Source organism: Saccopteryx bilineata, chromosome 6, assembly GCF_036850765.1.
Source record: "Saccopteryx bilineata isolate mSacBil1 chromosome 6, mSacBil1_pri_phased_curated, whole genome shotgun sequence".
Classification (NCBI taxonomy): domain Eukaryota; kingdom Metazoa; phylum Chordata; class Mammalia; order Chiroptera; family Emballonuridae; genus Saccopteryx; species Saccopteryx bilineata.
In genome coordinates this window covers 25,791,149-25,813,650 of record NC_089495.1, presented here as the reverse complement: position 1 = coordinate 25,813,650, position 22,502 = coordinate 25,791,149, and the positions used below count along the sequence as shown (strand labels likewise).

Here is a 22,502-nt window from a genome sequence, read left to right as displayed (position 1 = left end):
AGAGAGATGAGAAGCATCAATCATCAGTTTTTCGTTGCGACACCTTAGTTGTTCATTGATTGCTTTCTCATATGCCCCTTGACCGTGGGCCTTCAGCAGACTAGTAACCCCTTGCTCGAGCCAGCGACCTTGGGTCCAAGCTGGTGAGCTTTTTGCTCAAACCAGATGAGCCCACGCTCAAGCTGGCAACCTTGGGGTCTCGAACCTGGGTCCTCGGCATTCCAGTTCGAGGCTCTATCCACTGCGCCACTGCCTGGTCAGGCCAATTCAAGTTTTCAATTACAGAATTTACTCCCGACTTTACTGATTTATCTTTTACTGAAGACTCTAACAACATTAGAGTTCTAAGAACATTAAGACACTTATTTGCTATTTTATATACATATATGTACAATATACATAATGTACACAATAGCATCTATTAATAAATAAAAATACCACTATGATTGCTAACAAATATTATACCTAAATGCAGTTTGGTTTCTTTGCGATTCTTTTTTGTCACTGGGCTATGTCACAGTAAGGTCATATAGTAAAAAGAATGAGTTTTAAAATCAGCTTCATATCGTTCTGTGTGGTTAGAGGAGTAACTCCATTAACACTTGGATTAATGGCTTTTTTCCTTTTAAAAAATGCTTTGTTATTTTCTTTTTAAAATTATGTAAAACATATAGTCAAACTATAAAATACAATATATAAAGTCTAGCTTCCACCTCCATTTCTCTCACCCTGTTCTTCTATGTGTTACCATTTTTAAGTTTGTAATTTATACTTCCATTGCCTCTTCTATGAAATGTGAGCAAATCACACTTCAAAGAAGACAGGCAACATAGTCTCAGCCTTGCTTTCTTCACTGAATGTGTATGAGAGTTCCATGGTCTTCCACAGAGATGGTCTTCATTCGTTTGTGCAGCTGCGCAGAACGGCATTGTGAGGATGTAGCATGGTTTATTCAGCCAGTTCTCTTTGATGGTCATATGGGGTTCAACAAACATTTATTGCACAACTGAAATTGTGCCAGGCACTGAGAATAACTACATGGTCTCTGGCCTCAGGAAACTCTGAGTGTAGAGGGGAGATCTCTGCAGTACAAGACTTTCCTCATAAGGGAGATCTTGGATCAACTTAGCACAACGGGCCCCTGGAACAGGGAAGGCAGGCTCCTACACAGGACAGCAATACTTGTCTGTGGGTTGGTGTCTTTCTGGCACACAGACCTTACTTAGTATAGGAGAATCCCCTTTGGAGGAAAATAATTTTTATCCATGTTATAAATTGCTTAGAAAATCATGAGTGCCACCAATTGGTCAAAAAAGGCAAGGCCAAGTGAAAAAAGGCAGAGAAGGGTCCTAACCACAAAAATCCCCCCCCCCCCCCAAAAAGGAGGAAAGGTAAATTAATACGAAAGCTGTGGTTTCACAAGCTAACACTTGTGTATAACTTATCACTGAACAGAGAGTTCTCTAAGTAGTTTACATGTATATATTTAACTCCTTTTTTTTTTTCTCATAACAAGCCTAGGAAATAGGGACTATTATTACCCGCATTTCACTGTTATGGAAATGACCTAAGTTTTGCCCAAGGTCACACAGCGAGGGAGGGAGTTAGCAAGGAAGGAATCACTTGAACTTGCAGAGTGCCTTCTCCAAGGTAGAAGTATAATACTGTACTTCTCTCTGCACCGTAACCACTCCCTGGGGAAAACAGACTCGCGATCGCGCGCGCGCGCACACACGCACGCGCGCGCGCACACACACACACACACACACACACACACACACAGCTTTTTCTGGACTCTTGAGTGCTGAGGCTGGAAGAATCCCAAAGCCAGTCAGCGACCTGTTGGGTGACGGGCGGAGGCTGAACCCGCGGCGCCCGTGCACCCAGCAGCACAGGTCTGCGTCCGACGCCCACCACTCTGCGCCGCTGCCCACAACTTGGCACCACGAAGTTTGCTATCCAAGGCTGCTCCTGTATAGCTTCATTTAGGAAGCTGTATGAAGTCACGGACGAATTTCCTCGTTTGGCCAGGCACCCTGACAGGCCCTGGGGAACCCAAAGTGAATTGGACATAATCCTATTCCCAGAGGCAGAGCGGGGCACAAGCAATGCCGACGCGGTGTGAGACCCGCTCTGACAAAGGATGGCGCGGGCCCGTGGCTCTTTTTCCCATTCAAAACCGAACCCAAGTCTTGCTGCTGAGTGAAGCTGCCCGCTCGCTCAGGCTGGCTCGCGGTGCCTCCTGCTGTCCAGAACCGGCGGCGCGCTCCGCTGCCCGAGCGAGATTGTTCCCAACTTGGGACGTGACATTGGCATTAGTCCTCCCAAAAGCCAACACCTTTGAATAGCCCGTTGCAAAGGAAATGCTCAAGTGTGCTCAAAACTTCGCCACAACCTGAAAGCCAGACAGCGCGGGAGTGACACTCATCATCCCTAAAACATAAAGTACAAAGTAACAACCCTGAGATCATCTTCAAACAAATAGATCCTCCAAGTTCACGTCAGACGGGTAATGTGCCGACGTCGTAACAAGTTTTGAGGGAGGCACATGTCACACAAGAGTGTGAACACCCAATCATCACACTTATGAACCGAAAAAGGATCGTCAAAAAGAGTTGGATAAAAGTTCTTTAAGACAAACCACTAACTTTACAGAAAGGGTGATATACAGAGCCCATATGTATTCGACCCTGACACACAATATCCTCTATATTTTCAAATATCACCGATATTCCGGGACTTTTCCTTTGTTTCTACCTAATAAGCGAAAACAGATGCAAAACTAGTGATCGGGTCACTCTCTATGCAAATATTTCACCATAGCTCCACCTCTTTATTACACCTGACTCTCCTGCTTTACGACAATTGGTCGTGAAATGACGAGGCGTGGACGCCGTATTGGCGGATGCTAGCCCTGTGCTTTGCGGCAACGACGTTAGCGAGGTCCGTGTCCTGATAGGCTCGGGATGTGCTGGAGGGGTTGCAGGTACCGGTCGCCGTTTTCCTGTCATGCTTTGGGGTTTATACATTAAACTCTGAGTTTCTTTGGTTTTTGCTTTGAGTTTTCACGTAGGCAAGAGTAGTTTCTCCACGTCCCCGTTGGGAGTCTGAGACTCGGTTCTTACCCCCGAGAGGCCCGATCCCTTTCGTGCATCTTGCCCTTCACGCACTCTTGACTCTGCGGGTCCGACCTGCCCTCCCTCCGCCTGGATGCCTCTCCGTCTGGTCGGGCTTTAGAGCTGTGTTTGCGGGACGGCATCTCCCGGGGACCGTCCGGCCCTCTTTAGCGGGTCCCCTCCCGCCCCCGTCTCCGTCCTCCGGGGGGACCGGCCGTCCCCGGGCCGCAGGCGGGAATGGAGCCGGGCGGCGCTCGGGCATCGGCCCCGCAGGCGGGCTCCTGCGGGCCGGGAGGGCGGCCTTCCGCCCTGGGACAGGCCTTCTCCCGGGTCCTGAGCCGTCTCAGCGGCCAAGAGTCCCGACGGGGCCCGGCCGGCAGCGCGGCTCTTCGAGACCTGGGCGCCCTGCTGGACGCCACCGAGTGGGAGCGGCTCTGTGACGGGGGTGGCGCGGCGGCCGGCGGCGGGCCCGCGCTGCTGGGGGCGGTGGCCGAGGCGCTGCGGAGCCATGCCGCCCCCGCCGCGGAGCCGGACGGCAGAGGGGACGAGTCCCCCGCGGTGGCGGAGAGGGCGGCCGCCGTCGGGCTCCTCTTGATGAAGCTGTTGAGGAAGGCCGAGGCAGCCAAGCCTTCCTGGGCCCTGCCTGCGTGGAGGACAGCCCTGCGCCCCCTGGCCGGACCCGTCTACCTGTTCGCCGCCACACACCGCCTGGAGCAGCCGTGGACCGGGCCGAGCTCCCGGGAGGCCGCCGGAGAGGTGCTCGCCTCCCTGCTGCGCGTCACCGAGTGCGGGTCTGTGGCCGGGTTCCTGCGCGGCGAGAGCGAGGACGAGCCCGGCAGCTTTCCTGTGATCCTGGGGCTCCTCCAGCCCGACTTGGATAAGTGAGTACCCCGCCATGAACCGAGCCTCAGCCTGTTCCAGAATGCTGGAGCTCGGAGGGACCTGGGTTTCTTCATCCGGAAGATCAAGGTGTGGAAATAGCAGATCTCTTAAGACCTGGAAGGGTCGGGACTTGCTCTAAATAACGTGACTGGAGAGCAGTCAATTTGACTTGAGCACCCGGGTCTTCAGACTCGTCTTCTAGGCTCCTTCCCGTCCTCGGGAGGACTCCCTGGAGATGGGAAGGTCTGTCTCATTTCTTTAGACTGAACTCGGGTAAGGTAGGCGAGGGTGGGCACTTGGAGAGGATTTAAACTTACGGTTTGAAGTTTAACTGAGGGATCTTGACACTCATCGCTCGTAGATATAGTTACCAGATATGGAAGCAGTGTTTGGAATGAAAAATAAAAACTTTAGATTGTTATTAGATAACGTACTTTTGCGAGTGTTCACTTGCTACTGTGTATGATTAGCGGACATTTGTTCCTGTCCAAAACAACTGGGGAGACATCTGATTCAGCCAAAGGTCCTTGAAATTTGGTCCTGTCCAAAACTTCCACGAAGACATGTGAATCGTGCCAACCCACCTACTTAACCCCATGTGCCATTACCGGTGAGGCTATCCAGTTTACAAGGGTTGGCAATACAGTTACAACATAATTATTGGACTCTGTATTGATCCTGTGAAATAGTATAAATAAATGCGATGGCCTCTTTGAGCTCAGGGACATTTCCTAAGCGTGGACATTGTTAACAGGACCAAATGTCAAGGACCGTTTGTCATAGATCAGATATGCTTATGGATGCTTTGCACAGGACCAGATTTCAAGAACCTTTTGTGTGAACAAATTCTCTACAGATATTTTTGACAGGACCAAATAAATGTCCTGCAAAGTTATCTGTAACTGTGGAATTGGGGAAAAATATGTATATAACTGTCATTTTACTAGGAAGTTGGAATTAAAAGGCTTAGTTTTGAGGCCGATGGGGCTTTCTTTTATTGCTTCTGAGTAGGACCAGGCCAGATAATCTCTCTGAACCTGTTTCATTATTTGTAATATAAAGATAACATTACCTATTACATTTATTTTGAAGATTAGTTGAGTAATGTATGTAAACTCATAAGCTACAAATTGCTGTTCAAATATTGATTCATTTGTTCCCTTCTAATAATAGTAATAATAATTTCAAGACATCTCTGTTACTCATCTAAGTTATTTTGATCCAGATCTTAACATGTATGTTAATAACATAAGGAGTTACCTTATGTGGGATCTATTTTTTTTTCAAAGACAAGGAAATACTCTGTTTAGCTTAATTTTTGTTGCTAGTTACCACCGTGCCACTTTACTTAACTTGGTTTCACATTCCCATTTAGGGAGTCCTGGAAGAATAATCCTGCCACCAAACACGTTTTCTCATGGACTCTGCAACAGGTCACTCGACCCTGGCTGAACCAGCATTTGGAAAAGATACTTCCCCCATCATTGCTCATCTCAGATGACTATCAAACTGAGAACAAAGTCCTGGGGGTGCAGTGCCTCCATCACATTGTGCTTAACGTGGTGAGCAACCTCTCCTCTGTCGTCTGCATTGCTGGGGCAGACCGAATCATGGCTGTTCCCCAGTCCTGATACCAGTGTTATTGTTACCGATGTTTATATCTTTTATTAACTGGCTTTCTGTTAATGCTGTTTTGTGACTATATTCACTTATATTTTTGCTCTTTATACTGATTCCATCTGCTAACCTCGTAGAGGTTGTATCTCATAGGTAATAAATGTAGGAAACATTCTACTGTCGAATTGAATAGCCAGAGTTTGGGTAATAAACGGTTGATTTTCAAGGAGAAAAAAGAAAAATCAAACCGAGCGGGATTACACCCACATGTTTAAGCAATTACTCGAGGAAGTTTGTTTGTTTCTTTCTTGGCTGCATATCATGGAGCTTTTGAAATATACACAGTAGTAGAGTAGGATAACGAATCCCGTAACTCAGGTTTTAAGATGATCAACACTGTGCCAACCTTGGCTCACCTTAACTGGGTCACTTGTCCGGTTGCAGCCAGCCGCGGACTTGCTGCAGTACAACCGGGCCCAGGTCCTCTACCACGCCCTCTTCAACCATCTCTACCTGCCGGAGCACGGCCTCATCCAGGTACTGGGCAGGGTTGCTGGTAACTGTGAGTCTTGAGTTCTCAGCTTTGAGTGGAATGTGGCATTATGTGAATAAGAAGAGTTGGGAGATGTTTTCTTGGAAAGTGAGAATGATAACAATTGGAAATGACTGAGGTAACAACGATCAGTGAGAACACCTTGATACCAGGCAGGCATGCACCTTCTTCAGTAGCCACAGAAAAACCAGTTTTGTCTTCCCTTGGGGCAGCTTTATCTCTGAAAAAGTTGTTTTTATTAAGTGTCCTTCCTTCTGTGCTGCTTTATCAACACTCACACCTGACACCCCTTGTATGCTGGATACGCTGTATCATTTATTCTTGCCTCCAGGAGACAGGGCCAGTAACCGCTGTCGGCCCAAGAGTGAGTGAATCCGACAGGGCTTCTGGCCCCAAGAGACCCTTTGGGTGATGTTTATGTAAACATATGAATATCTATACATAGGCCTACAGTACACGGTGACAAATCTGTTAAAAGAGGTTTGAATGGACCCTGGCCAGTTAGCTCAGCCAGTTAGATGTCATTGCAAAACACCAAGGTTGTGGATTCGATTCCCAGTCAGGGCACATAGAGGAAGTGGTCAATTAATGTACAACTGAGTGGAACAACAAATGAATGCTTGCTTCTGTTTGTCTCTATAAAAGCAATCAATTAAACAAAAAAGATGTTTGTATGAAGTAGAGTGAATGTCCAGCAATAGGCAACTAACCAGGTTTGGTGGCGTTGGGTGATTGTAGGGTTCCAGAGCAGGTGGTACTTGCTTTTTTTTTTGTATTTTTCTGAAGCTGGAAATGGGGAGAGACAGACTCCCGCATGCGCCCAACCGGGATCCACCCCGCACGCCCACCAGGGGGCGACGCTCTGCCCACTAGGGGGCGATGCTCTGCCCCTCCAGGCGTTGTTCTTTTGCGACCAGAGCCACTCTAGCGCCTGGGGCAGAGGCCAAGGAGCCATCCCCAGCGCCCTGGCCATCCTTGCTCCAATGGAGCCTCACTGCGGGAGGGGAAGAGAGAGACAGAGCGGAAGGAGAGGGGGAGGGGTGGAGAAGTGGATGGGCGCCTCTCCTGTGTGCCCTGGCCGGGAATCAAACCCGGGACCTCTGCACGCCAGGCCGACGCTCTACCACTGAGCCAACCGGCCAGGGCCGGTACTTGCTTTTAAAAGATCAATGAGTTTCTTATGAGAGGGAAGAATATTTGCAAGACGGGAGAAACAAGCTCATATTTTATCACTACCCACCACTAACCCCTCCCTTTGCCACCTTTTTTATTTTTATTTGTTTTTAGTGAGAGGAGGGGAGACACAGAGACAGACTGCCACATGCACCCCAACCAGGGTCCACTGGCAACCCCACTAGGGGGCAATGCTCTGACCATCTGGGGCCCTTGCTTTCTTGCATCTGGGGCCATTTTATTAGTACCTGAGGTGGAAGCCATGGAGCCATCCTCAGCTACCCCGGCCAACTCCCCCAATTGAGCCCTGGCTGCAGGAGTGGAAGAGAGAGGAGGGGTGGAGAAGCAGATGGTCACTTCTCCTGTGTGCCCTGGCCAGGAATTGAACCTGGGACTTCCACCTGCTGGGCCAACACTTTACCGCAGAGCCAACTGGCCTGGGCCTGCCTTTCTTTTTTAAGTGTTGTAAGGCATTGAGAATCCAGGTTCTAATGGCCAAAACATGTAAGTATCAGACTCAGTAGTTTAGTGACAATAGACTCAGACTCCTAAAATTTGGGTTCAAGTCCTAGTTCTTTCTTCCCATTTTATAGTTTTAGCAGAGAACAGTGCTGAGGAGAAAGTATTAACTTATTTGAGACCATTAGATGGAGATAATGTAAAGGAAAATACAATATAAAGTAACATACACTTAATGTATTTCTGCTAGTACGTTGTGGAATTCTGTGACATAGGCGTCAAGACTAGATTACTGAAGTGGCTGGAAACCTCGGTGCAGATGGGTGACTGCAGTTCCTCCCCATGACTTTCTCCTAGGCTGTGCTCCTGTGTCTGCTGGACTTGTTTCCGGTCCTGGAGAAAGCCCTGCAGTGGCAGGGAGGTGCGGCCCGGCCCACCACGCACTGTGAGGAGGTCCTGCAGCTGGTCCTGACCCACATGGAGCCAGAGCACCGCATCCTCTTACGCAGGACCTACGCCAGAAACCTGCCGGCCTTTGTGAAGAGGCGAGTGCCGGGGCTGCGGAGCTGACCATTCTCTCGACCGCCTCGCTGTGGGCTCACAGCTCCTCTTTCGTTTGTAGGCTGGGGATCCTAACTGTCCGGCACATGAAGAGGCTGGAGCGAGTCATCCTTGGTTATCTGGAGGTTTATGATGGCCCAGAGGAAGAGGCTAGACTGAAGATCCTGGAAACCCTAAAACTTCTCATGCAGTACACTTGGCCCAGGTACAACAGCCGAGCGGATGAGTGTGGTAGGAGGTGCAAAACCCAGACTTCCTCTCCAGAACCTGCCCGGGGCACATGCTGTGCAGAGTAGTAAGGACGTGCCATAGATACATTCTGACCTGAGAAAACAGCATTGAAAAGATCAAGTACACCCACTGTTGCTTCAGGTATACATCTCCCTAGATTAATAACACGTTCAACTATAAACGTCCATTTAGAAGTGCTACAATAAAGGCATGCCTGACTTTGTTCATCCTAATGTTTTCTTACATCCAGTTGAGACCAGAGCACTTCATAGCATTGTTGAACACTAATCAGGAGAATACTAATTTAGGACATAATTGCTTAGAAAGCATTTCAGCTCGGGCTAGGCAGGTGTGAGGAGCAATCACTGGTACTCAAACGTGTTAAGGCAACAAAAGGCTTTTGTGCATGAGACAACCAAGTTTAATCCATGTGGAGTCCAGTGCCTCAATGAGTGTTACCTTCTTTAAATGTATCCCAGTCCTTCCCTACATCCTGCTTGTAGCCAGGTTGCAGTTGTTGACTTTCTCCCCTACTGACCTGTAAACCCCAGGAGGACGGAGGAGCCCTTTGGTAGACCGAGCACACCAACGTTTACTCATATCTGTATTAACGACACAAATACTGAAGAATAAGTGGACTAAAGTAAAATAGATGAGTGGAACTGAATCAGATGAATACTGTCAGGCCTTACAAGGGCAGGGATGAGGATTCCAAGAAGAGCCAGGCGAGCACACACGGGTTAGAAAATGCATGGGATGTACTGCGGAGGGCGGCTCGGGAAACATATACCGAGCCAGGACAGGCGGAAGACTGAGCAGCACACATTATAGGAAACCATTTAATACCTGTTTTGTCAGGGTAGGGATGCAAACTTTTCCCAGTCATATTTCCCCAGAAATACGTTTTTTTAATGCACATTTTCACACTACAAAACTATTTTCTAGCTCCCATTAAGGCTTTTTAGTTTTAATGGTGGCTAAAAAAACCATGCAATTTGTTAATTTTAAATGTACAGTTCAGTGGCATTAAGTATATTCCAAATTTTGTGCAGCAATCACCACTGTCCATTTCTAGAATAATTATTTATTTTTAATCAAGATAAAACCTTTGACAGGATCTTGGAGTCCAGCGCCTGCAGCCCCTCTGGTGTCTGTGCTGTACAGCAGCCCCAGGGAGGCTCTTGATGGAAGGGGTACAGAAATACGCAAACGAATTGATAAAAATAAAACCTTTGGGACAGGCTAATAAATATAAACAGACTGGGTTATAATTGACGGTAAGCTAGGATCTGGAGTGACATAAAATTCCATTTGACCCAACTCCGAGAAGCTAAGCTTTTCTCCCTCATTTGTTCACTCCCCGTACAAGTTCCAGGACTGTGGGCCAGCTCCTGTTCTCTGGCCGGAGGTGCAGGTCCCTAAGGGCAGTCCCAGCTCTCCCGGCAGGAGCAGACATTTCCTTAGAGTGGAACCAGGCTTCTGGAGGGGAACCAGGTACTCAGGCCAGTGTGTGTAGGTGGGCAGCATTCTGTGGGGAGAAACAGCCTGAAGTTAAGAAATCTTTAGTCTGGTCTCTAGTTGTGCTTCTAGCTCTGTGGTCTTTTAAGTCATTTGAGTTCCATTCCTTCATTTATGAAATGCGGGCTTAATACTTGATGGCCTCTGAAGTCTTGTTGACCATGCTGGTTTTGAGTACGAACAAAGATTTTCTTGATTCCAGAATTTCCTGTAGGCTCGTGGTCTTGTTGAAGGCGCTCCTGAAACTGATCTGTGATGTAGCCAGAGATCCAAACCTCACACCTGAGCCTGTGAAGAATGCCTTGCTGGAGGAGGCCACAGGCTGCCTGCTTGTCCTGGACCACTGCTCTCAAGGACAGGTGCAGGTGAGGGCCACTCTGCAGCTTAGTTTAAGCTAGGCCTCGTCACCCTGGACTGATCCCCAACATTGATTCTAGTTTGCTGTTCCCGTGCCTGACCGAGTCTGTAAGTGAATGTGGGGGTTCGGGTCTCCACCCCAGGACCCTCTGGCCGTCAGTAGAGTTTGAGCAGATGTATTCAGAACTGTTCAGATGAGAAAATCTCTGGGGCTAGGCCAGACAATGGGCAAAAGGATCACTGTCAGTTTGTAAAATTTAAGTTCTGTTCTAGACACTGAGTTTAATAAAAGGTGAAATAATGGGCTAAAGTCACCACGAAGTAATAATATAGGTCAAGTAATTCAGCTCCCAGAAACATTTCTCATCTTTCAGGGGCAACTGTTTTTCCATATTCTTATTTAGCCACATGACCAAAGAATTCTTTCTTTGTTCTCATATTCCACAGAAGTTAACTTCTCAAAGCCATTGCATGTAATAGCTGTATGAGTATTTATATATATTTCATAACTTGCCTCATTCCGTATCCCATTTAGAAATCTTTCGTTGAAAAGATATAGCATGAAAAAAATTTATATCCTAAAAATATTTAGAGATAGTGGTTTGTTGTTTCATTAGTTCATTAAGATTAGATTTCATCTTGGCTCTTTAACCTGAGGCAGCTTTCAAGCCCTAGCTCAACCTACTTTGCCTTGGCTGGTATTAAGCTGCTTCTTCGTGAGCCAGCAGGACATTTCCAAGTATGCTGACAGTTTTTACAGTTACTCGTTTTGTGAACTGTCCCCTAGTGTCATCCGTTCTTTGTGGCACCAAGAAAGAACCAAAGTAAAAGGGGAAAAAAATAACAAAATCAAAGCCTGTTTGGTTTCATATTTCAGGGTCTCCTGGCCAGAGTTCTCCAAAGCTGCGAAGACAAGAAGGTGGTGGACTGTCTCAGGAAAGTGCAGCTTTCCGAAGGCGCCCCCCTGCAGAGGGACGTAGGCTCTGTTTCACTCTCTTAAAGAGAAGAGGATTTTCTTTTTGTGTAAATGGAATTAAGGAAAAGGTATTTTTATACTGGACACTCTGTTTGCATTTTTTCTCCTTTCCTTTTACTCCCTTATTTGTAGGGAAAGAAGAAAGAACTGAAACCTGGATATTTCTGAACAGTTGTTGGGGCACCAAGGGTGGGTCACATTTACAATTCAGAAATATTCACAACAGTCTTGTCTGTTAAGTTTCCTGAGCTTGCTGTGCAGTCACTTCCACACATGCCAAAGCTATAAAAATACTCTGTTTACAACTTTAAAGATTTCTTCCATTCCCTCCCAGATTTCTTGCCCCACAGAAGTGGCATAAATATCAAAACCACAAATATTGTGTTAAATACAAGAGTAAAATCTAGAAGTGTGTATGTAATGAGGATAAAGTTCAAAATGTGCAGTCCTGTTGTACATGTCTGAACAGAGTCACGTGCTTTTGGCCTTGGCCACAGGCTCTGTCTCCTGCTCATACTCGATCTCCACATAAGCTCGTTTTCTCTGCAAGGGGCCTTTCAAGGGGGTTTTGCCTTTGTGTTGGGCATCAAGGGCCTCTTCCTCCTCCTGATCCTCGTCACTGCTGGCATCCAGTTTATCCATGTCCTAACACAGGAGGGAAAAGACAAGAGAGGAGATGCTAGATTCATTTCCCAAACCCTACAGTCCCCTCAATTTAGAACAAATTAGAGAATTGAGCTTCCTCTGTGTGTTTGGAAACTCTCTCACCTCAAAATCACTTATGTCACTCTCATCCACTCCATCGTCTTCCACAAACTCTCTTTTTCCCACATCCTAAAATAAAACATAACAGGTTTAAAAATACATCATGAAGGCCTGACCTGTGGTGGCGCAGTGGATAAAGCGTCGACCTGGAAACGCTGAGGTCGCCGGTTCGAAACCCTGGGCTTGCCTGGTCAAGGCACATATGGGAGTTGATGCTTCCAGCTCCTCCCCCCTTCTCTCTGTCTCTCTCCTCTCTCTCTCTCTCTGTCTGTCTCTCCCTCTCCTCTCTAAAATGAATAAATAAAAATTTAAAAAAAAACACAAAAAAACATCATGAAAATTCAACTTAGACATCTAGTTTATTCTCTGATAAGTAAATGCACAAATAACCAGAATCAGAATCTACTTACCGGCAACGAAAACCTACCTATTGCCAAGTTTAATACTTCTGGAATTAGTATGTAAGATTTGCAAACAATTCTTTACACGTGCAACTAAAATTATTACTTTCAAATAATAAAAAAAATAGTTTACTATACACTATGATTAAACATCTACTTGCTAAATCTGCTCTTCTCCTACAGACACTATCAAGTTCCTCCTGTGCTTAACAGTAAGGTTAAATCCTGTACATTTCAGTAGGTTTCAAAATGATATATTCTATCAGCTATGAGGGTTACTTGTCCTGCAGGAAAAGTGTTAGAATGCCCACCAATAAGATTAAAATCGTCAATGCAGAGTTAGCTGGACCTGAAGAACACAGCAGCCACTGCTGAACCAGAATTAATCTCATGATAGAAAAATAGGATCAATTAAGTACTTCTGGTTAGGGGACTGAAAATGACACCGTCTCTCCCGTCACATCAAAGCAGATCTGGTCCTATAGGTTACTGCTTGACAAAGCAAATATGCAGACAAGGCTTACTTCCTCATCATCTTCATCATCTTTTTCCTCCACATCTGAAGAGTCACTGTCTGCCTCCTGCTGTTCCAAGGCCCTGTCGAAGGCGTGAATGGGGAAGTTGTAGATGTCGCCATACTGAAGAACATGAACAGATTAGATTGGCTTTTAGTTTGCTTAGCTATTACACTTAAAGTCCACTGTCTGACAAGCATATGATTTTTTTCCTCAGTCAAATGAGAATACTTAATTTGATGAGCAATATTTCTACTTTGTTTTCAAGCATTGAGCTGGCAGTGTCTTTAAAAAGCCCATTTCGACATTTAAATAATCAGTGGTTAATACTGAACTGGTAACATCTATGAAGGGTGGAAGCAGATCACTTAAGACTTAGTAGTCTATAAAACCCATGGATTAGAACAAATGTTAAATTTTGCTGACAAAAAGGAAATAATAAGGAATAATAAATCTTATCCATATTGTCTCTATAAAAGACATTAAGTCATAAAAAGAGAATAAATAAAAGTTCATTTTAAAGAGCCTTAAAAGAGGAATATGCCCTGGCTGAGTAGCTCAGTTAGAGCATTATCCCCACTATACCAAGGCTGCAGGTTCAATACCTGGTCAGGCCACATCCAAAAACCAACCAACGAATGTATAAATAAAACGGAACAGCAAATTGATGTTTCCCTCTCCCGTTCCTCTTTAAAATCAATTTCAATTTTTTTAAAAAAAGGAGGTTAATAGGCAGGAGGATCAAAACTGTATGGCTGGGAGAGATCTGGAATTGCTGCCTTTTGGGAAGAGCTGGGAATAACAGTAAAGGCAAAGGCCTCTCTCATACTGAATGGAGGGTGAAGGACAACCAAGAGCAGCCAGGACCAATGTTATCTATTTGTATTAGGAATAAAATCAAGGTGAACATCTTTCTAGTATCTAACAATAAAACCCATTTCCCACTGTTCCCACATCTTCTTGCACGACAGTACCACCTAAGAAGTAGTGACCCCAAGCTCCTGGCTTTCTTACCGTCTCTTGCTTAAGCCTCTCTAGCAGCTCCTTTTCAATGGCGTTGTCCAGCTGAGCAGCTATTAGTGCCTTTTCCTGTGAGAGAGAGCAGAGCTGTTTACTTCATCAGCCTGTAGAAGTAGAAGAGACTATCAAGTTCTCATAAGATGCAATCACTTGACCCTCTTGCTATTACTAGGGCTTCTGCCTTTCAGCCTGATAGATTTCTTCTTTACCTCTCAAACCTTCTTGGGAACTTTTCAATTAAAGAAATCCCTAGAGTTTTTTTATAAATAGTATTCTATATTAAATTCTAAAGCCTCTGATATACAAAGCTGGTAGGTCATTATACGTTTAAGTATAATATTTTAGAAGATTAGCAGTCCTGAAGCAGACCTAAAAGGAACAGAGACCTTCACTCATTTGTTTTCTGAAAGCATCAGATCTCATGATAGACAAACTATCAGTTAACAGTTTATTGTGTTTTACATTGTTCTTTAAAGTGAGCAGGTGCTTATACCTCAAGAGTGAGCCACTGAGGTATAGGGAGAAAACACTCAAAACGAAAGTTACAGATCTATGCATAATAAAAGGACATTGTGTCTTGACTCTGTCCATAAATCAAATAGCTGTGTATCAGATACAGTGAACAAAGTATCCTAAGGGAAAATACTGCACAGGATTTGAAAGTAGTGATCTCACTCCTTGATTCAGATTATTACAACATATAGCTGTTTACGTTTACCTGGTTAAGGGGATTTAGAGATGATTCTGAATTGTTTGCAGTAAGATAGGCAGTAGTTATGAAGGTATGCTGATTATTTAATGGTTTAATACTTAAAAATTGAGTTATAGAACGTAACCATGCATTTTTCATAAGAAAAATGTCTCAAATTTGCCAGCCTTCTCTAAAATGAAAGAAGGCTGTCAGTATTTAACAGCAGTTTTAAAAAGTAAATTCACTGCCTGACCAGGCAGTGGCGCAGTGGATAAAGCGTCGGGCTGGGATGCGTAGGACCCAGGTTCAAGACCCTGAGATTGCCAGCTTGAGCGCAGGCTCATCTGGTTTGAGCAAAACTCACCAGCTTGGACCCAAGGTTGCTGGCTCGAGCAGGGGGTTACTAGGTCTGCTGAAGGCCCACAGTCAAGGCACATGTGAGAAAGCAATCAATGAACTAAGGTGTCGCAACAAAAAACTAATGATTAATGCTTCTCATCTTTTTCTGTTCCTGTCTGTCCCTATCTATCCCTCTCTCTGTAAAAAAAAAATTAAAAAAAGTAAATTCACTGCCCTGTGGTGGCACAGTGGATAAAGTGTTGACCTGGAATGTAGAAGTTACTGGTTTGAAACCCTGGGCTTGCCCAGTCAAGGCACATACAGGATGCAACTACTATGAGTTAATGCTTCCCGCTTCTCCCCCCTTCTAAAAACCAATAAATAAAATCTTAAAAAAAAAAAAAATATATATATATATATATATACACACACACACATATATAAAAATAAAAAGTAAATACACTTGCCCTGGCCAGTTGGCTCAGTGGTAGAGCGTCGGCCTGGTGTGCAGGGGACCAGGGTTCAATTCCTGGCCAGGGTACATAGGAGAAGCGCCCATTTGCTTCTCCACCCCCACCTTCCTCTCTGTCTCTCTCTTCCCCTCCTGCAGCCAAGGCTCCATTGGAGCAAAGATGGCCCGGGCGCTAGAGTGGCTCTGGTCACGGCAGAGCGACGCCCCAGAGGGGCAGAGCATTGCCCCTGGTGGGCGTGCCCGGTGGATCCCGGTCGGGCGCATGCGGGAGTCTGTCTGACTGTCTCTCCCCGTTTCCAGCTTCAGAAAAATACAAAAAAAAAAAAAAAAGTAAATACACTTAACTGTTCTTTCAAGAGGAAGTTTAAAATGAAAATCGTTCTGTAACTAAATAGAACCTTTTAAACAAAAAAGGGTTACATCTATAACTGACACTGCTGAAACACGTCTTCTATAAAAATGTCAATAACACACTTTAAAAATTTGGAGACATAATTTTTCAATCCATTAAAAAATCTTCCAAATTCACATTTCTAGAGAGATTCAAAATTATTTGGCAAAAACCCAAAAATTTAATTTCTTCTAAAAGGTTTGCATGAACACCTGTTTAACAATTGGTGAATGTAAAATAAAGAGCAAGTACTTAATGCAACCAATCCACAGTGCACTTCCCTAAGTATCTCTGACATAATACCAATTATGAGAGCCCCTGAAGACAAATTTATACTCAGCTAAGAGCCAGAACATCACAATTACACCTATGAGTGCAAGTATACATGTGTGATATTTACAAGTGATATACTGGGGAGTGTGCAAAATTTTATTGACAGGGTGAGTGATCAAAAAAGTTTAAAGGCCAATGATAAAATAGATTTGAGATACAGAGGTCTGTGACTAGTGCAAACATAAGCATCAAATCATTGTTTATTTCTTGTCAGGATATGACAAATGATCAGGTAAATGTCTATTGGCTAGAAGGGAGGTAAGCAAAGCATATACCTAGAATGAAAGAATATTTGAACTAGAACTTGACAGGAAAAGCTAACTCCTGGGTCTTGAACAGCAAGAGAAACAGCCTGAGTGAAGTACCAGGTGGAGAGGTACACTGCCCTGCGCCAGAGGCTGGAGGCTCCCGACCAGATGTTCCATGGAGAGCAGACTATTCACATCGCTACTCATTACTTTAATAACAAAGCTGCCTAGGTTACCGAGAAGAACAAGTACACTGTAGTCTCAATCAGTTCCTTACTAACAACTTCAACCATCCCCCCAAACAAAACCCCGAATATAACCCAAACTAATAAGTGTCTACTTAACAAACATTCTTCTATTTCACTGCAAAACTACTAGTGCATTTGATTAGAATGCTCAAACCCTGTGGAGGGTAATATGTAAAATCAGTGACGCAGCAAAATTCTGAATTCTAAAACATTTGACCTCAAGAATATCAGACAAGGAATTGTGGATCTCTATTTAAGGTCTTCTGTCTGTCCTCTATAAGCTAACTCCCTAAAGCACCCATATTTTAACTTTTGTTGTAAGTCATCACCTTAAAATATGGAGTATCATATCTTATTCAACCCTTATCTATTAGTGAACCATTATCCAAGGCCTGAACAATTCACAGACAATGACTGAATCTCTCATAAGCCCTACCTACACAGCCCTACCCTCAGTGAACATACAGACCTATACATATCAGAATAGTACGTTACCTCTCTTCTTTTTTCTCTCCGTTCCACCTTCTTACTCAAAGGAACAAGTTTCCTCCTATGGAGAACAAAACATTTTTAGAAAAACCAAGTAACATGTGCTGTGTTCCTTTAAAAAAAATAAGAAGGAAAAAAAGGACCAGAATTCATTTTGTAGGGTTCAACTCAATATAGCAATATACATGAAATTTTCTAGATAAATCTAATGCTATATAACCCCCCCCCCCGACATTTTTACATATTAATGTGGCTGTTTCTGTTTTCTTTAGGCGTTCTGAGGCCTCTAAGGACATTCACTATGCAAACAGGGATTCAGTGAACTAAGAAACAGGAAATATCTGTGGAAGACTGATGCAGGTCACAATTCAATTAAGTCTGTGGATTTCATATAATTTTTAAAAATGAGTTTTCATTGAATTCAGATTAAGTTCTTATATTCCTGTTTATTCACATTTTTTTTTAAGTGAGAGGAGTGGAGATGGTGAGATAAGACTCCAGCACGCACCGGATGGGATTCACCTGGCAACCCCATCAGGGGCAGATGCTTGAATCAGTCCACTGGCTGCGGGAGGAGGATAGGGAGAGAAAGAGGAGAGGGAGGGGAATAAGAAGATGGCTGCTTCTCCTGTGTCCTGACTGGAATCACACCTGGGACGTCCATATTCTGGGCCAATGCTCTATCCACTGAGACATCGGCCATTGCCTTAGTCACATTTTTTAGGTCATTATTAAATCCCTGATTTTAAGATTCCCTCTGGGAGTTAATAAACAAAATTTTCTGAAGCTGATTTTCAGATGGGGTGTATGCTGATGATCAAGTTGTACTATACTGCTTTTAAAATCATGCAAAATCAAAGGGCAGGCCTTTAATCTGAGGTCAAGTTTCTTCTTAGCTTATCACAAAAGGTTTTCCAAAGTTGAATTTTATAGAAAGCACTACTAGAGATTTCACAATCTCTCAGTTTGATAACATCCATGAAAAAATATATTTAAAAATAAATAAATGATCTAAATACTTACTGTCGCTTTAGTGTAAGTTTTCGAATTCGAATTAGGTACTGGGTGATTTTGGTGAATCTCTGCTTACACTTGTGGCGAATGAAACGGGGCCAGTAAATTAGATTTTCGTCTATTTGCTCCAGAGCTTTCTCATAGTTTTTATGAAGCCGGACCTAGCAAACAGGAAAAGGAAGCTTGAAGGGCAAGAGGAAACGATTAGATCTTCCTGTTAACACCACCTATGGCACCGAATGAGGATGGCTTCAAAAGCCTTGTCTAGATATGGTCAAGAGAGAGATAAACGTGGCATTTTTGCTCCTGATCAATGGTTTTTGTCATTTTATGTTCCAGGTCTTCTTACCCGTTCCCAGAGACGCCTAGGAAAAGCTGCTCGTTCTATAACCTTCATATACAAGTAGCACTGTCCTGCAGGATAAAGTAAATGCCTTTAATATCATGTAGATTTAACATCTCTTTAGAAGCTGCTGAGTAGTCTTCATGGAAGCTGAAATTGGGGAGTTACCTTTCTCTTCTTTGATAGTGGCATATTGACTGTTTGCCAAGGGACAGGACGACCGATTACACAGTCCAGTCAGGCTATATTCATTTCTGCAGAAGCCCTGTGTCTTGGTTCTAGAATGGGAGGGACAGCGTGTATTATAAGATGGGCCGCCAAGAGGGCAACTAAAGGAATCTTTGTTAGGTTAATAACTGTAAGGTTGCAAATCGAGACTCACCTTATTTTGAAGGAACAAAATTGCTTGTTTCCTAGTGTATCCCAGATGACCTGCAAGACAAAGTATAAGCCTATTTCAACTGCTCTGCCCCAGGACATGGCAAGGGAACCCAAGAAACAGTGCTCTGGGGCAGTGCACGGCTCTAGTGAGGGCAAGTCTTTGAGCAATGAGAGGAAAAATGCTTTGTAAAGTAGTTTGACTTCTTTTCTTTATACAAACAACAGATTCTTGGAGAAAAAATAAATACAAATTAACAATAACCATAACCCCATTATAAAATTTCATGAGTATTTTGTAAATACTTTCAAGTTTTTCTATATGTGTGTACATTTCAAGAACCAACATGCCTATATTTTCAATATAATGAGATATTATATATTTTGTAACTTTCCTTTTCTACTTAAAATATTCGCCATCAATTTTAAAAGGTTGCACAGTACTAGACTTTTGGATATACATACTATAATTTCATTTCATTGAGGGCAAAGAAAATCATCTACTGCCATCCTCCACTAACGGGTTCTTCATTCATTCAACACTTATTGTATACTTAATGTAAGTAAGGCACCAACATCCTTAAGTGCTGACACACAAGAGGCACTCAAGTATTTGCTGAATGAAGGAAGGTACAGTCTTTTTTTTTTTTTTTTTTTTGTATTTTTCTGAAGTTGGAAACGGGGAGGCAGTTAGACAGACTCCCGCATGCACCTGACTGGGATCCACCCGGCATGCCCACCAGGGGGCGATGCTCTGTCCATCTGGGGCCTTGCTCTGCCGCAACCAGAGCCATTCTAGTGCCTGAGGCAGAGGCCACAAAGCCATCATCAGCACCGGGCCAACTTTGCTCCAATGGAGCCTTGGCTGCGGGAAGGGAAGAGACAGAGAGGAAGGAGAGGGGGAGGGGTGGAGAAGCAGATGGGCACTTCTCCTGTGTGCCCTGGCCAGGAATCGAACCTGGGACTCCTACACGCCAGGCTGATGCTCTACCACTGAGCCAACCGGCCAGGGCCTTTTTTTTTTTTTTTTTTTTTGTATTTTTCTGAAGTTGGAAACCGGGAGGCAGTCAGACAGACTCCCGCATGCACCCGACTGGGATTCACCCGGCATGCCCACCAGGGGGCGTTGCTCTGCCGCAACCAGAGCCATTCTAGCGCCTGAGGCAGAGGCCATAGAGCCATCCTCAGCGCCTAGGCCAACTTTGCTCCAATGGAGCCTTGGCTGCAGGAAGGGAAGAGAGACAGAGAGGAAGGAGAGGGGGAGGGGTGGAGAAGTGCTTCTCCTGTGTGCCCTGGCCGGGAATTGAACCCCGGACTCCTGCATGCCAGGCCAACGCTCTACCTCTGCGTCAACCGGCCAGGGCCAAGAAGGTACAGTCCTTAAAGAGTGTTATCTAGCCAGTCAAGGAGGACAATATTGTACATACACAAAGCATCACAAAGCAGCAGACTAAGTACAAAAGAGGGATATAAGGGTACGAGAACTTCTAAGTGAGCTGCCTGGAGGATCCAGGAAAGGCTTTAAAGGGGAAAACGTAATTGTAAGGTATGGAACAATATTTTTGGAATTTTATACAAGGTTTTTGGCAGAGGATGGTAGGAAACAGGTCAGAGGAAATGAAACTGGAAAAGTAGGAGCTCAATCTGACTGATGGCCTCAAATATCATCTCTAAATTGATGACCACTAAATTGTTATTTCCTGGTCAAATTACAGTCCTGAGCATCAGGCCTGTATATACATGTAGCTGCCTACTTGACATCTCCACTTGGTTGTCTAAGGCATCAAACACATTAACATGTCAAACAGAGCTCTCAATTCCACACCTGTCAAAAGACTACTGTGCTTCTTCCCTAGTCTTTTCTATCTCCAGAAATAAAACCACCATTGAACCATTTGTTCAAATCCAAATATCCTTCATTTCTCCCTTTTTTTTCATTTACCCATCACCAAGTCTTGTCGATTAAACCGATAAGACATCTCAAATTTATCCACTTCTTTTCATATCCACAATGACTACCTTAGTTGAAGCTACTTTCATTATATTCTTTCTCCTTGCTTTCATTCTTTCTCTCCTTCAAAAATCTTTTATACAACTACACAACTTTTCACAAATGTAAACCTGATGCCATTTCCCATTAAAAGTCACAAAAACTTCATACAAGACTTGACATGATCTTAGTGTCCTTGAATACATTCCTTCTCTCCTACCTCCAAACTTTGTACTTTACTAGTAGTTTCTACTGCCTGGATTGACTGCTTTTCCCTCCAGCCATCCAGTAGCGGCTCATTCTCATCCTTGAGATCTCAGCTCACGTCTTCAGAGAAACCTCCCCGATCAGGCCTCTCAGTCTCCCCTAATTACTCTCGACTTCATCATCTCTGGTCTTTCTTTCATAGTATTGTTACACAGTGCTACTGCTTCTATTTGTTCACTTGTTCATTATGTCTCCCTTACCAGAATGCTCCAGGAAAGCAGAAGTCTTTGTTTGGCTTATTAACCAAATCTCTAGTAATTACCACAATGCCTGATACACTGTAAGCACTTGAAACATTTCTCCTACAAATTGCTAAATGAACGAATCCAGGATGCTTCCAAAATTATAACTTGGGCAGACAGTGGAACAAATGTAAAGAAAAATCTAAACACAGAAAAAGCAGGCTGAAAAGTAACGTGCACACACATGGAAATGATCGTTAAATTTGATGTCAAACTTCGTCTATCGCCCCCCTGCCGCCGACCGCCTCCTAAGTCCCCAGGTACCACGCGTGAAGCCCGTCACAGCCAGGCACCACGGGCTGGCCGGCCACCGACCCTTTGGATTGAGCTGATGGTGTCCTGGCTCCCGAACCCCGCTCGGACAGACACGTGAGAGCCCCACGCCCGGAAACCGGGTTCTGGGAGCCTCGCCTCCCGAGCCACACGAGGCAAATGGGCCAGCTTGCTATGCGGCCCTTATTCGCCTAAAGAGGGCGAGACACCCTGAATAAACCCCGGGTGGCTGAGCAACTGAGTACTCACATCATCAGACTGCATGGTGTCGCCAATTCAGTGTGCGAACCCGGCCACATTCCGGAAGCAGCCGTGCTACTTCCTGCGAACCACTTCCGGGATGCCCAGCATCACCCACCGCGAGAGCTCCAGTTTCTCAGACTTGCGCACAGCGCCGTCTGGCGGTCTACCTGGCGCCCGCGCTTTCACGTGCCCTGCTACGTCCGACGGTCCGGGCGCCCTCGCGAACGTGGATCTGGTCCTGGGGTCACCGAGGGACCGCGGACACGGCTAAGGGCCCGGTGCAGCCCCAGGCAGAGGTCTGCCGCGTCCGGGGCGCCCTTGTCCAACGTGCAGTTCAAGACTGGCCAGCCCCCGGGCCTCCCGTCTGCGCGGCGCGGCGCTCGGGAGAGGCGCGGAC

General features: G+C 44.9%; 2 protein-coding genes and 1 non-coding gene across 3 annotated transcripts; 1 reads left to right on the top strand and 2 right to left on the bottom strand.

The window, feature by feature from the left end:
• Positions 1-2,499: 2,499 nt before the first annotated feature.
• Positions 2,500-2,603, bottom strand: LOC136309869 (small nucleolar RNA U13). The gene has a single exon (XR_010726497.1). It is a non-coding gene; the product is annotated as a small nucleolar RNA U13 (small nucleolar RNA).
• A 244-nt stretch (positions 2,604-2,847) lies between these two features.
• TTI2 (TELO2 interacting protein 2) lies at positions 2,848-11,527 on the top strand. Its single transcript, XM_066234028.1, has 7 exons — positions 2,848-3,997; positions 5,374-5,560; positions 6,060-6,152; positions 8,158-8,345; positions 8,423-8,566; positions 10,313-10,475; positions 11,345-11,527. The coding sequence occupies exons 1-7, from the start codon at positions 3,354-3,356 to the stop codon at positions 11,465-11,467; spliced, it is 1,542 nt and encodes a 513-aa protein (XP_066090125.1). The 5' UTR covers positions 2,848-3,353; the 3' UTR covers positions 11,468-11,527.
• A 283-nt stretch (positions 11,528-11,810) lies between these two features.
• On the bottom strand, positions 11,811-22,207 carry MAK16 (MAK16 homolog). The gene is made up of 10 exons (XM_066234029.1): positions 22,112-22,207; positions 19,095-19,144; positions 18,881-18,990; positions 18,719-18,783; positions 18,379-18,530; positions 17,362-17,416; positions 14,139-14,213; positions 13,134-13,247; positions 12,212-12,277; positions 11,811-12,088 (listed from the first exon to the last, which is right to left on the bottom strand). Exons 1-10 carry the CDS (start codon positions 22,124-22,126, stop codon positions 11,915-11,917), a joined length of 876 nt encoding a protein of 291 aa, XP_066090126.1. The 5' UTR covers positions 22,127-22,207; the 3' UTR covers positions 11,811-11,914.
• Positions 22,208-22,502: the final 295 nt, after the last annotated feature.

What these genes read in the sequence shown, in the direction of transcription:
- TTI2 (XM_066234028.1), top strand. Translation starts at nt 3,354, where the DNA reads ATGGAGCCGGGCGGCGCTCGGGCATCGGCCCCGCAGGCGGGCTCCTGC. An exon ending in CTGCCGGCCTTTGTGAAGAG is followed by an intron (nt 8,346 to 8,422) that starts GCGAGTGCCGGG and finishes TTTCGTTTGTAG; the next exon opens with GCTGGGGATCCTAACTGTCC. An exon ending in GCTCTCAAGGACAGGTGCAG is followed by an intron (nt 10,476 to 11,344) that starts GTGAGGGCCACT and finishes TTCATATTTCAG; the next exon opens with GGTCTCCTGGCCAGAGTTCT.
- MAK16 (XM_066234029.1), bottom strand. An exon ending in ATGATGAAGATGATGAGGAA is followed by an intron (nt 12,278 to 13,133) that starts GTAAGCCTTGTC and finishes GTTTTATTTTAG; the next exon opens with GATGTGGGAAAAAGAGAGTT. An exon ending in GTGACATAAGTGATTTTGAG is followed by an intron (nt 12,089 to 12,211) that starts GTGAGAGAGTTT and finishes CTCCTGTGTTAG; the next exon opens with GACATGGATAAACTGGATGC.